This window comes from Chrysemys picta, chromosome 1 (genome assembly GCF_011386835.1).
Source record: "Chrysemys picta bellii isolate R12L10 chromosome 1, ASM1138683v2, whole genome shotgun sequence".
In the NCBI taxonomy this organism is placed as follows: Eukaryota; Metazoa; Chordata; order Testudines; family Emydidae; genus Chrysemys; species Chrysemys picta.
This window is the reverse complement of record NC_088791.1, coordinates 277,199,281-277,213,702: the sequence shown is the minus strand read 5'-3', so window position 1 is coordinate 277,213,702 and position 14,422 is coordinate 277,199,281. Positions and strand designations below refer to the sequence as shown.

Below are 14,422 nucleotides of genomic sequence, written 5' to 3'. Positions count from 1 at the left end.
TGAGGAACCTAGTAAGAAGAATGGGCAGAGGTTGCTTCACTTTACCTCAGCTTATGCTAGCACAAAACCTGGCACCCTAAAAGACTCACGTCTCCATACTTTGGTACCTACTAAAAAGTAGCATCATGCTGTCTCCAGCACTTACTCTGCTGTATTACCTTCAGGACTCTGCCTTCAGGCTTCAGCCCAGCGTTTGGGCTCTCTGTACCAGTACCTCCTCTATCGGTACAAACATAATCAGCGCCAACTATTCCAGTGCTGACTGTTGCTCATGGTTTTGAGACTTACTGTACTGGGAGACTTAATGGTATCCACCCTCCCTGAGTCACTGATTTTATGTTCTGTAGATACACCCAGTGGCACCAACCACCACCATATCCCTTGTATCGGTTACATATTTGGTGCCAGCAAGGGATCTATTCAGATCATGCCCTGAGACTCCTGCCAAGTTTGCTCCACCACTGGAAGAGGAGTATTCCTTTTCCTCATTGGCTTTAGACTATAGCAGGAAGGGGTCACCTCCTTATTGTATTAATTTAGTTGGAATATGTGGAGCTAAAAAGTCAAACATGACCCTGAACCTGTCCAATATTAAATGGTTGGTCGGGGATTTGTATACAGAGACCTCAGCTTTCTTTGTACTTTGTCAAACACCAATTAAAAATCATTTTAATAAAAGGGTTATGGATACAGGGAAAAAAGGAAAAGATTTAAAGCATTTGAAATGTCAAGTATTAAGAAATGCTTTCATGTTGACCATATCTCAACGTTCCTGTTCCCTTTGGTGGAAAAGAGTTTTTAGAAGGGGAAAAACTCCCTTGTTTGACAGTCTTTTAGATGGTATTAAAGCTGATAATTGTCCTTTTGGGGAAAAGAGAAGTAAGTTGAGATGGGCTGGAGCTGTCACTGCTGTGGTTAAAGTCTGATCCCATTTCCTAGAAGCCAAGAAAGGCAAATACACACAAAGGCGGAGAGAAAAGAACAGCAAAGACGGGGTAGAGGGAGGAGGGAGAAATGTAGCTTCTGTCTCAGGTGTTGACTCTCACTTGCAGTTTCACTTCTGGAACAACACAGACACAGCGCATGGTTTTATCAGCCACTCTGAGACCTGGCAAACTTGTACCAGCATTGGGCTGTTTAAGGCATTTCATTTAGCAGCCTTCCTAGTCAGAGGCTTACAGCGTTGTTGTGAAACATACAGTCTTGGCCGGATAAGCTAGACTCTTATTGGACGGAAGAAAAAAGGAGAGGGATAGGAAAGAGAAAAAAATAAGGTGGGAAAGGAAAAGGACATATGGGGGGAGGGACAGGGACAAAAATCTTACCAGTTACATTTAAATCCCAACCACCACCTGAAATGTATTGGTGTCAGCTGGTCCCTCTCTCAGTTCCGATCTGGTCAGGACATCATTCAAGATCGGGAAAACAAAGGCACAATAATGTTAGATTGGATGCCAGGACACGATGGAGGTGGCAACCATGATGGTGAAGCTGGCTCCTTCCCCTTCTTTCAGTCAGCAATTGTTGCGCTCAATTCCATCCTTCCATATTTTCCCCTTTCCCCAAGTCTCTCTTTATTAAAGGACCACAAAAGGGAATGATGGGTGACATAGCCTATCCTGTCCTTATTTTTTCACCAATTAGGCCTAATTTCCAGCACGCCAATTCTTGTTAATTTGATTTCTGGTCCCACACTTCTCTTGTTTACCAGGCATGATCTTAATGCGGACTTTGAGATATATCAATAGACCTAGTTCAGTCTTTGTCTCCCTTTTACATCTTTTCCCATCAGCATTTATTGTTGCAGGTTATTCTTCAAGCGATTGCACATGTCCATTCCACTTCAGGTGTGTGTGGACTCTGTGTACTGTTGTCAGAGATTTTCCCCTCAGCAGTACTCATGAGGGCAGCGCATGCGCCATCTGCCGCCTCACACTGCTGTCTAGCAGTATAAAGGGCAGAGCTGCCCTGACCCCCTGCCAGTTCCTTCTTTATAGCCTGTGATGGTTGTTGGAGTTATCATCTTGCTATTGCAAGTTTTCCCTAGTTATATTCTGCATATAGTTGGTACTCTTTTAACAACTTTAGTAGTTTTAAAAGTGTTTTGAACACTTTGGTTTCCCATTGCTGGGTACTGGTACTGGTGCCGGTGCCGGGACATGCTTGGTCACTGGGTTTCCAACCCAATCACTCCTGCAAAAAGCCGACGCCAGTGAGTGACCCATACTCCATTTGCCTGAAGTGCCTCAGAGAGATTCACATTCAGGATTGGTGCCAAATTTGCCAGGACTTTAAGCCCAGAATGCAGGGCAACCAGGCTTATGTTTCTGCTGATGGAGACAGCTCTGTGCCCATCTGTGGAACCTGCCTGCTCAGAGTGGGTACTGAGTGCCTCTGCATCAGTGAGAAGTGCTTCACCAGGTCTGGCTGAGCCTCAGGACCGATTGCCCTCCCCTGTACTGAGGAAGAAGCATTGGAAAGTGAGGTCTAAGGACTCAGGATCTGGGAGGTTGAGAACCTTGGGCACCAAAGTCCAACAAGCCTGCAGATGAAGATAGAGGGCACTAGAGTCTGAGGCTTTCTCCAAAGCACTCCTCCTCTCATGCGGGGCCATTAACGCTGGTGCCAGCATCAACACTGTTGAGACCAGACTGAAGTGGCTACATCTAGTTGATTGCATTAGAACGCTATCCTGATGCCACCAACCCTGAAGATTTATGTGGCAGCATGTGATCTGTTGAGCAAGTCTGTGTTTTTTTCCAGGAGTCTTTTTGCCCAGTACTGATAGCTGCTGTTGTTACCTTATCAGCTTTGTCCCAGAATGCGGTACCATGGATGCCTCTAGATACTGACCTGTCCCCCACTGCCCAATACAGCATTATCCAGAGGGAAGCCTGCCATGAGTTCAGTGATATCGATTTGGCTGAGTGCCACACCTCAGTCCTCCTTACTGACAGGAACAGCCCCCCTTGGTCACAGGAGGTTGACTCGTGTTTGGACTCAGAGGTTTGCACACATGGGTTGCAGCTGAGGCACTTTCCTCACCTTCCCCTTCCACCTCCTGCACCATTGGTACTCTCCATAGGCTCCATCTTGGCCATCAAGCAGGGACCCGTGGCTGAGTAGAAGTTGGGCTCTGGACTCATACCAGTGCCCATTCTGGAACCTGTAGTGGTTCCCACTGGCCCACAGGTCATCTCCATGCCCATCCCATTCTGTCTCGTCCAGTAGGTGCTGAGATCTATAATGGCAAGGATAGCAGGAATCCACCTGTGGTACCAGGCTCAGTGTGGAGAATGAGGAAATGGATGCAGTGGACCCCCTGGGAAGGAATTGTGGGGAGCGCCACTGCAGCTGGTTTTGGTTTGCTCTTTGTCATCTCCTGATGAGGCAATAGTACTGAAGTGTTCCTCTCCTTCCCCGGATGATTACAGAGCGCATCAAGACCTTTTAAAGAAGGTGGCTTCCACCCTGGGTATTCAGGTGGTGGACGTTCAAGAGAGGTCTTGCAGACTGGTTGACATCTTAGCATCTGTAGGACCGGTTTGAGTGGTGTTTCAAATTAGTGAAGGTGATCCTGGAGGTCAGTAAAGTGCTGTGGCAAAAAACTCTCTTCCTTCTTCCCATAGCAAAAAGATCTGAATGAAGATATTATGTCCCCTCTCAGGGGTTTGAACATTTCTACAGTCACCCCTCTCCAGAGTCTCCTGGTGGTTTCAGTTGAAAATGAGGGAGTTTCAGGGTGAACAGGCATTTACACTGAAAGGAAAAAATGAAAAGAAGTTTTATCTCTTTGACAGAAAGCTATGTTCGACTACAGGTCTGCAGCTTAAGATTGCTAATGAGCAGGCATTGTTGGGGCATTATGACTTCGGTCTCTGGGACAGCAAATTAAATTTTAAAGACAGACTGCCAGATTACTCAAGGCAGGAATTTCTTGCACTGGTAAACAAGGATGAATTACTAGCCAAGATCTCCCCTCGGCTGGGTTTGAATGCTGCCAACTCTGTAGCTAGAGCCATGGTGTCAGTCATTACCATTCGTGACTCTAGGCATTGAGTGTCCCTCAAGAGGTCCAACAGACCATACAGGACCTCCCTTTTGAGGGGTCATCACTCTTTGAAAAGGTGGATGACAAGTTGCATAGTCTAAAAGACTCTAGGGTAACACTCAGATCTTTGGGCATTTATACACCTGCCCTAAAGAAAAAGCAGTTTTGACTGCAACAGCCCCACCACTATCCTGTTTTCATGTCTTGCCACCAGGACCTAGCTAGGGAAAAAAGGCGGCAGAGGTTCTAGAAGATGTCCCCTCCCTCTTTCTTCTGCAATAGCTCCTAGTTTGTCCAGGCAGCCCGGGAGTTCTAAGCAAACATTTTGATGCGTTTGTCTCAGACCCATTCTGGACCTGTAAGATCTGAACAGAAACCTAAAGAAAATAGTTTCATATGGTCACTCTGGCTACTATATTCCATCCCTGCATCCTGGTGACTGGTACGCTGCCCTCAACTTAAAGAATGGGTATTTTCATATGGCAATACATCCAAGCCCAAGAAATTCCTCAGATTTGTGATCAATCAATGCCCCTACAGTCTGGAGTCCTATCATTTGGCCTGTCATCAGCCCCATGTGTATTCACAACACATATGGCAATGGTGGCAGCCATCCTCAGGAAATCAGGAATTCAGAGGTTTCCCTACCTTGATGACTGGCTGGTCTGAGGCTCAGGTGTTGTCCAGCATGACTGTCATGCAGTCCACCTTTGATGCGCTAGGTCTGCATTGATGCAGAAAAGTCAATCCCGTCTCATGTACAAAAGATAGAGTTTATAGGAACAGTCGGGACTCTGTGGAAGCCAAGGTCTTCAATTCCCACTTACGATGCCAGCATCATCTGGGAAAAGCTTTTTTAGACCTGAAGGCCCATCCTACCATGACGATACAAAATTGCTTCAAGCTTCTGAGGCATATGGCCTCTTGCACTTACATAATTGAACATGACAAGCTCTATCGCAGGAAGCTGCATGATTGGACAGCTTCAATGTACTTGCTGATTCATCATCCTATACACATGGTGGTTTGCATGCCCCCACACATATCTTACTTTCTTTACACTGGTGGACAGGCCCTTTAAACATATGTGTGCCCGGGTTCCATTTGCTCTTCCGCAGCCAACTTTTACCCTAGTTATGGACACTTCTGCCCTTGATTGGAGAGCTCTCCTGGAGTCATGCAAAACACAAGTCTTATGGTCTGCCCAGGATTTAATTCTGCATACAATCATCAAAGAATTGTGGATCATCAAATAAGCTTGTCAAGTCTTCCAGCCTCAGATCAAGAGATGAAATCTACTCATATTTTCAGATAATATAGCGACCATGTTCTATTTGAACTGGCAAGGGGGGGCCTGCTCGCCTGCTCTGCCAAAAGGCGATGAGGCTCTGGGATTTTTGCATTGCCAACTCAATCTGTTTCAAAGTCTCTCACCTTCCAAGTGTTCAGAACAAACTGGTAGACCTATCAAGTGGATCTTTCTCCAGTCACCACAAGTGTTGCCTCTGCCCAGATGTGGCCAGATTCATTTTCTAACAGTGGTAGATTCCCCAAATAGACCTGTTTACAACAAAAGTCAACAGGAAGTGTCATCAGTTTTGCTCTCGGACAGGTCATAGCCCAGGGTTTCTCCTGTTGCCGTGGGCAGACAAGCGCCTGTATGCATTTCCTCCAGTTCCACTCCTTCCATGAGTGTTGGTGAAAATCAAAGAAAACCATGCTTGAGTCATACTCATAGCTCCAGTCTGGCCTTGACAGCATTGGTTTTACACTCTGCTGAACCTTTTGAACTGAGCTCCGTAGACACTATCGTTGGAACCAGACCTGATCTCTCAGAATCACGGTCATCTCCTCCACCCCAAACGGCGGGCCCTCCCCCTGACAGCCTGAATATTCTGTGGCTAACTTCTCAGGAGGAAATTCGTTCAAATGGGGTTCAAGAGATGCTTTTAATTAGTAGAAAACCTTTTACTGGGTATACTTCCCTGGTGAATGTCAGAGGTTCTACATCTGGTCCCAGCAGAAAGCCGTTTACCTGGGCTAGGGTCCAATCCACCCTATGTTGGACTGTCTGTTACATCTAAAGCAACAGGACCTTGCTATTAGTTCTGTCAAGATCCACCTGACAGCTAACTCAGCTTTCCACCTGCCAATTGAAAACTGTTCCCTTTTCTCCAATCCTGTGATGATCAGATTTCTAAAGGTTTAGATCAGTTATATCTGCAAGTAGAGGTTCCAATTCCCCATTGGGACTTAAACTTGGTGTTAGCAAAGCTAATGGGTTGTCCATTTGAGCTGCTGGCTGCCTGTTTGTTATGCCATCTTTCCATGAAGGCAGTCTGTTAGTTGCAGTCACCTCGGCCAGAAGAGTGGATGAGGTACGAGCTCTAGTTTCAAGACCACTATATATGGTATTCTACAAAGACAAGGCTTACCTAAGCCCACCTGAAGTACCTTACCAAGGTGGCGTCTTATTTTCACATTGATCAGGCTATATTTATCAACTTTCTTTTCTAAGTCTCATAATCATAGGCATGAGGAAACACTACACACATTGAACATTAGAATGGCTTGAGCTTTTTACCTGGACACAACTAACTGTTCAGTCTTTGTCACAGCTTTTCCTGGCAATTGCAGACAGAATAAAGGGCCTTTGAGTCTTTTCTCATAAGATCTCATTGCTGGATCTCATCTTGTATTTATTTATGCTATGATTTAGCGGGTGTGATGCTGCCAAATAGAGTGCTTACACATTCAACCACATCTCAGGCAGCCTCTGCAGCCTTTCTGTCCTAAGTGCCTATTCTGGACATTTGCAAAGTGGCAACTTGGTCTTCAGTCCATAGCTTTGTGTCTCATGCCATGTCTCAACAATCTAGAGTTAACACCATATTTGGATGTGTGGTCCTTCAGTCTTTATCCACCTCCAGATCAAACTGCTTGTGAGTCACCTGAAGTGGAATGGACATGTGCAGCCACTTGAAGAAGAGGAAATGGTTACTAACCTGTTCAGTAACTGTTGTTCTTTCTGATGTGTTACACGTGTCCATTCTATAACCCCCTGTCCTTCCTCTATCTCTATCAAAGTGTATCTGGTAAGAAGATACTGAGAAAGGCTGGGCATGGCTCTGCCCTTTGTACCACCATGCAGCTGTGCGAGGCAGCAGAGGGCACATGCACTGTCCCAATGGGAACCACTTAGGGGAAAACCTCCAACAACAGTGCACTTAGCATGCATACACTTGAAATGGAATGGATATGTGCAACACATCTCAAAGAACAACAGTTACAGGACTGGTTAGTAACTGTTTCTTGTTATACTTTATAAACTTTTATCCACTTTTCCACAGTTAGGCTCCAAAGTGGGGTAAATATGTAGGCCCAATTATTACAGCAGACCCCACCTATATGATACCTGACTTTTTTAACCAATGAGCTACTAAAGCACACACATTACTAACAATTAGTTTTAAGTGAGTCACTAATAACTGAGGCCAGTACTTCTGTCAGGAAAGGAGCAGATGCTACTCTTAAGTAAGCTGCATAGATCAGACATTTTAAAGAAAGAAACCCATACTTGTACTGATAGAGTAACAGCTCCTTGGAGATTTATGGCAAAGCAAATAATAATGTGATCCAGAAGGTGTAACTATTTCTCTATTAAATTCCTGTAAATTATAATGATTTGTTTAATTTTCAGAGACCATTATAAAACAGAATATGAAAACAAATTGCGTGATGAATTGGAACAAATTAGATTGAAAACAAATCAAGAAATTGAACAGCTTCGAAGCACCTCAAAGGAGATGTATGAACGTGAAAATAGGTAGGTAAACATTATTTAAAAAAAAAACACTTCAGGCATAACATAATTAAGGTATACTTTATCATGTCATATTTGTGTTTGTGTTCTTGTTATTTGTGACTCATGTTGTCACTTTTATGGGGGGAATGGTCAGTGCAGAAAATTAGACTTAATGTTAAGCCATTATTAAATAAACGTAGATGTTACAAGAAAGTTTTTCATATGAAATTACATCTTTACAATAAAAGTGCAGTTTTATTTTTTGCTTTCTCTTAAAATAACAGCTGATAATTGTTAGTATTGAAAAGAGTCAATTGTCAGCAAAAGTTAGCTTCTACTTTAGCATTATTGGTTTGTGTTTTGTGCTGCTGTCATTTATATTATAGTGAAATTAATATCATAAAGTACATTCGTGTCAGGTAGTCTCTTATATATGATGCTTTGCAGCCTTGGTATCTGAGAGTAGGGAGGTTCTGAATTGAGAGGAATGAGGAAGGTGCGAAATGAGTCATGGGTTTTTTTTGTTTTTTGTTTTTTTTTAAAGAAAGCAAGTTTGATATGGTTTAAAACTTATGATCTAAAAAAAGTGTAATCTTCAATTCATTATACGTATATTTTCAGCAGAACATACTGTGACCCCAGTCTTGCAAAGGCTGACGTACCTGCTTGACATACCTTGCATGTTGGTAGTCCCATTTGAATTCAGTGAAACTCTTCATGTGCATAATGTTAAGCACCTATCTAAGTTTTTAGCCATTTAAAGGTTGGGACCTATGACAGTAGGATTTTTGGCACTGTTTCTCTCTGCCAAAGTGATCAGCCAATAGTAAGAGGTCATAGTAATAGTAATTATTGCACAAACCTATCCAGTCTTATGTGACTATAATCTAAGATCAGGAGGACTGGTAAGTATATTTGCAGGTACAAGCTAAGATTCTGTCCATTACTAGTACAAATTCTTTGTAATCAGTTACTGACACAATTACAACAGAGCGACCACCATATTTTTACATATATCACACTGTTGTTTTTATCAGTACAAACAAATATATAATCAACAATTTTTATGTATGTTATATTTTTATTTTAAATAAACATCAACTGCTATTACTGGTCCACTACCTAGCCATTATTAATTGGTAGTCTCTTAGAGGCCTCACCCTATGATTGGTTCTTTAGGAGGGTACCATTTACACTGCAGAAACAGTGTACTAAATCAGTTGTTGGAAGACAGCCCTGTGCCAGCCTAGGCAATGGTTTGGGCAAAATAGTTTTAACTGTGTGTGCACACAGACTGTGTTTAGATCCAACCATCTCACTTTCTAACTGGATACAAACTCAGTTAGAAGAAGTTGTTCTAGGTGGTGACACTTGCAGTTAAAATAGACACTTTCCATTATTAGGACCATTTTCAGTTACTTATAATGTTGCCACGCTTGAACCATTTGGTGTGGTCTTCAGATTGAATTTTTGTTTGTTTGTTTTGTTCACTGTTTGTTTGTTTCCAAAAACAAGATTAGGAAAAAAAATGTTGTTTTGCTCACATTATAAAAATCCTTTGATGGCTACTGTGCATTCCCACTTATGGGAAATCTACAGCCTTTAGCATTGAAGTGTGGAACTATATTTAAAAAGCCCATGTTTGCCGCTGGGGGAGCAGGAAGGCGCAGGAGTACTCTCACGCTAGGATGACAACATAAGTCCAGTTTACACAAAGGAGTACTCTCTCACAACCACCTCTATTCCTTCATCATTATCACAGAGAGCTAACTGGAACTTTTTTCTTGTGTCCACTAGCTAGTTAGCCTGTCCTCTTCTTAACGTTACTATAGTTCTAGTACAGTTCAAGTAGTTGGGGCCACTTGCCTTTGGTTATTGCCAAGGCTGTGTTGGGTCCCAAACACGAAAGAGGGTTCAAAAGGTTTGTGACCTGTTCAGCTATCTACTGAGACACACACACACACTGGCAGAGGCTTGTGTAGTGTGCCTGGGAGAAGCTCACCTAACTCTGTGCACAATTTGTCATATCTTCACTCCTTGAATGACAAAGGACAAACAGATAAGACTGCAGGGGCACTTGGCTTCTTTAAGCCTTCAACCAGATTGTCCTAATGCACCTTCAGGAATTTTGAGATCTGCCTCTGTGCTGACAACTTCTTTAAAGAGACCTGAGGAATGAACACTGCCACCTCAGCCTCGAAACCAGCCTGAAATCAATTCACCTGAGACAAACATCTACTGGGATCGTTCTGTCAGTCAGCACCACAGGCTCCATCAAAATAGAGGGATCTGGCACCACAGTCTAGATTGGCATTGTTGTCAGCACTGAAAATTGCCCTTGTGCTGTTAGAGTTGACACTGTTTCCAGATCTCCTTGTGAACTTGTTCCAGGGAAGAGGAAGGAAAAAAGAAAGCATTCTGCTTTACAAGAGGAGCCCAAGGAGAAAAAAGAGGAGGCTTTGTTCTCCTACTCTACTGACATATCACCTCTTGAACTCCTTACCCATGTCAGTGAAGCCCTTGGCATGCATCTCTTGTCGATATAACACTCTGGTGACAAATGATTTTGACACCTCACTGGTGTGCATATCTCAGACCGCCATCTCTGGTTTTGGCTATGACTCTGCAGCTTGACTCTGTGCAGCAGTATTTGTCACTGATACCAATCCAGAACATGTTTGAGGTTCATGGGATCCCCTCAGAACCAACAATGTAACTCTTGTGATTTGCTGCAGGGAACCTAGCCGGCTTCCTTTGCCAAAATCTCCACCTGCCTGGAAATACCTTATGTAGGAACACCTTCAGCTATTATGTCCTATGTTCAGGAGTCAGTGAAGGCTTTTCCCAGTGAAGACGTTGCTGCCAAACCCAACACGTCACCATTTTTGGCTCTGTTAATAACACTGACACTGTTGCACCTCATGGTACAAGAGGCACCTCCACCAGCACTGAGAGCTTTCCTAGGACTGGCCTCATGTCAGGCACTGCTGGTCTCCAGAGCCACCCATGTTTTAATCGGTGCAAAGATGACTGGCACTGCTGACACCATTGCCTCCTCAAGGATAGTGGCACATGCATGACAACTAAGAGGTGACTCCTTCAGAAGAAATGGAGCAGTCACCCTTCAAGGAAAATACTGATGGAATGTCCTTTTAAGGATCAGATTGGGACTTTGTTCATCTCCTCCTGATAAACAAAAACATGCTTCTTTGAGTGCTTGCTCACGTTGATTCCAAGTAGGTGTGTGTGTGTGCCGCATGCAAAGTTGCTGGAAGGTTTTTCCCCTAGCGGTACCTGTGGGGTCAGCTCAGGCCCCCTGGAGTCGCGCCTTCCTGGCGCCGCATATAGGGCCCTGCCAACCTGCCGCCTCTCCAGTTCCTTCTTACCGCCAGTGATGGTCGTTGGAGCATTCTCTTCTTTCTCTCGTTCTTGAACGATCCCCTAGTGGACTCTTCATTTTTACTTGTAAATATTTTAAATAGTTAATAGTTCTTAGTATAGTGTAGTGTAATTTTTGAACCCCCTTGTTTGCCTGGGTTCTCTTCCCCGTTTCCTTCCCCTTCCCGGGGCCAGGGCATGCCTCAGTCCCAGGGGTTTTGAGCTGTGTGGGGTCTGCCAAAAGCTGATGCCAAAGTTGACCCACACACATCCTGCTTGAAGTGCCTGGGAGAATCTCGCCAGACTGACAAGTGCAAAATCTGCAGAGGATTCCACCCAGGACCAAGAAGGAAAGGGACCACAGGCTGAAACTTCTGCTCATTGAGGCAGACCTGCAGCAACAATCGGAGTCGAATTCCCATGGATCCGGCACTGGGTACTTCAGCATCAGTGTGTAGCGCACCGGCTTCAATCAGGGAGGTCCTGGCACAGAGGAAGGACTCAGAGGTCAGAGACCCTCGGCACCGTCACTCCCCAGCACTAAAGACTTCCTCGCGTGCAGAGACCCAGCACCGCTTGCAGTCGCTAGTGCCTCGCAAAAAGCGCAGGAAGATGTACAGAGGGCGTTTGCCTGCTCATATGACTAAGCATGAGCCTGCTAGTGGAGCGCAACCTGTGAGGGACCACTCCTCTTCTATGCCTTAGGCAGTGTCGTTGACTCTGGGCCCACAGAGGTTAGGTTTCAGTTTCAGGAGGGTTTTATTTTGGGGGTGGGAGGATATAGGTATAGAGTATTGTTAATCTGTACTTTCACAGCTTCTTTTTAGACTTTGTCCTGCTATATTGTTCCCTGCATTCTTTGACTCTTGTTGTTCTGTTGTAGACAGGTATAAACTCAGGAATTTTATTTCATATCAGTACCAGGGTGGATTTGATTTAAAGGGCTTCAGGAAGACTTCTACATAAAAGTGCATTCTTGTTGGTTGTTATAACATTAATACATATTCTTCACAAATCAGAGATAGATGTAAGTTTCATTTTTAGAGGGTACACACTATACATTTTAAAGTGATTTATTTTGAAAACTTTTCAGATTCAGTTTTACAGCTAAATCAGAAAATGAATGATTGGTTATTTCATTTACCAAAGGTAATTGAAGCAGATATTTATGAAGTCATTGGGAGGTGAACTATCTCCAATTCAACAGGTTAATCATTAATATTTCGAAGATTTTCTTGCCATGCTATATTAGTTGGTGGGAACATCACCAAACAAACATTTAAATTGTTTTATTTAATTAAAACAACAACGTTATGTATTCTGGATTTTTTTTCTTTAACAGCAAACATATAATAGTTTAACAAAACAAGCATATGAATTTAGTTAAACAGTCAAGTTTTTTTAAAATCGGATTTGTTTTTGTTAAAATAGTTTTTAACTAAAATAGTTAAATGAAATATTAAAAAAAAAAAATTAAATTGACTGTCAGCCAGGCCAACATGAGAAACTTAAAATATTGGCTTCTGCAGCTAACTTAGTCGTCTTCACCTTTATTTTCCTGTTTGTTCCTAATCTGGAAAAGAAAAACAAGCTTTCCTGCTTTTTCGGGTCCCAAACGATTTCTCAATTTTGAATGAATTAATCCAAAAGAAGAAAATATTCTTTCTACACTGGCAGAAGAAGCTACTGCTGTTAAAAGTGAGATTATCACTTCAACAATCGCTGAATCCAAGTGACTAAGTGACTTCCCGTTCACTGGTGTGACTTTCATTAAAACATCATCAGCAAACATAGATTTCTTGAATGGTTCTTATTTCCAAACTGGGTCTCTTTTACGGCCTGCTGCCATTATAGATTTGCCCTTCTAGTGAGAGAATGGTATGGTAGATTTCAAATCAATGAAGGCTACACTCAGAAAGATCTCAAGACTTCTGGAATATGCTGCTCAAACAGTTTCACTTTTGTTTCTACTGCCTGTCCCTCCATTCTCACATTTATTGCTAGACTTCTTCTCCTTATCCAGATCTATTCCGCCCCCAACAATCTTCTATTAATTGAACTTTTTGAAACTTTGCACTTTTAGAGGGATTGACTCTGTGTACACAAATTTGCAGAGGGACAATAGGGTTGAGGTCTGTTATTTCTCACCTCTATATATTATTTATTTATTTATTTAAAAACATTTTTGTTGTTAACAAGCATGTTATCTCTGGAGACACAAATCCACAGTTTGAGAACTGCAAAACTAAGCATCTCTGATGGTATCTTCTAGACTGAGCACAGAAAGATTAACCTAAATAATCTATACAGAAGTCCCTGGAACCCCATAAGATTGGGTCCCTAATCCATGAACTGTTGGAACGCATTTACAAAACTTTTCTTAAACATTACATGAATAATATTGTCCCATACTATAGAATTAGAATGTATAATTCCTATTCCATAATGAGATATCTTTGAGTTATAATATATCTTAATTAAAACTCTTTGGATAGGTTTTTTCCTCAAAGCATTTTATCAAAAAAATCCAATTTCAATTAAAAAAAAATCTGTTTTATTTTTTTAAATCATTTGATTTTTATCCACCCTGATCAGTACCATGACTCTGCCAGCAAAACCAACTTTAAGATGTCTGGATAGTATGGCACTACATAGTCAGATGCTGATGACCATGTGTTATGCCTCAGGTGGTTAGGTTTGGGGGGCACAGTCCAGGCTGATAGTAAGTCTACATTACTTTGAGCCTTGGGACACTGAGAGGGGGGGAAGGGCTTCTTAAAACTCCATGTGTGGGAGGAGCACTTAAGGAACTTCTGGCCTAGTCCAAAGCAGAAGTTCCATCAAGATTAGTATTGAGGGACTCTTTTTAACTGCCCCAACATCAAAATCTTATAGTAGGAAGGTCTTTTTTTCACATCTTTTTTTAGCATGTTATGCTAAGAAGGGTTGAAGTTCCAATTCCACTTGGCTTCAAAGATCCAAGAAGCACAGCTCAGGAACTGTGTTGGTGCTGAGCAGATTCTCTATGTAGAAGGAAGCTGGTGACCGTGAGCTCATTGGTCCTAAGCTTTACCAGAGCTGGCAGCCCATTCAAATCTAGATGCTTATCTCAATGTCTAGGGGAGCCTGTGATGTCATTGCTGTTTCAAGTACTACTTAGGTTCTTTCTGTTTTCCTTCTCTATCTTT

At 42.8% G+C, this 14,422-nt stretch overlaps 1 protein-coding gene across 8 annotated transcripts in view; it reads left to right on the top strand.

The window, feature by feature from the left end:
* Nucleotides 1–14,422, top strand: part of PIBF1 (progesterone immunomodulatory binding factor 1) — a 202,353-nt gene that overhangs the window by 39,762 nt on the left and 148,169 nt on the right. For all 8 annotated transcript variants that reach the window (XR_010597744.1, XR_010597743.1, XM_042861701.2 and 5 more), the window contains exon 9: nt 7,752–7,877. Coding sequence is in view for 6 of the 8 variants with exons in the window: in XM_042861701.2 (XP_042717635.2) it covers nt 7,752–7,877 (126 nt within the window). In the remaining 2 variants the exon portion in view is untranslated. The remainder of the gene's footprint in view (nt 1–7,751; nt 7,878–14,422) is intronic.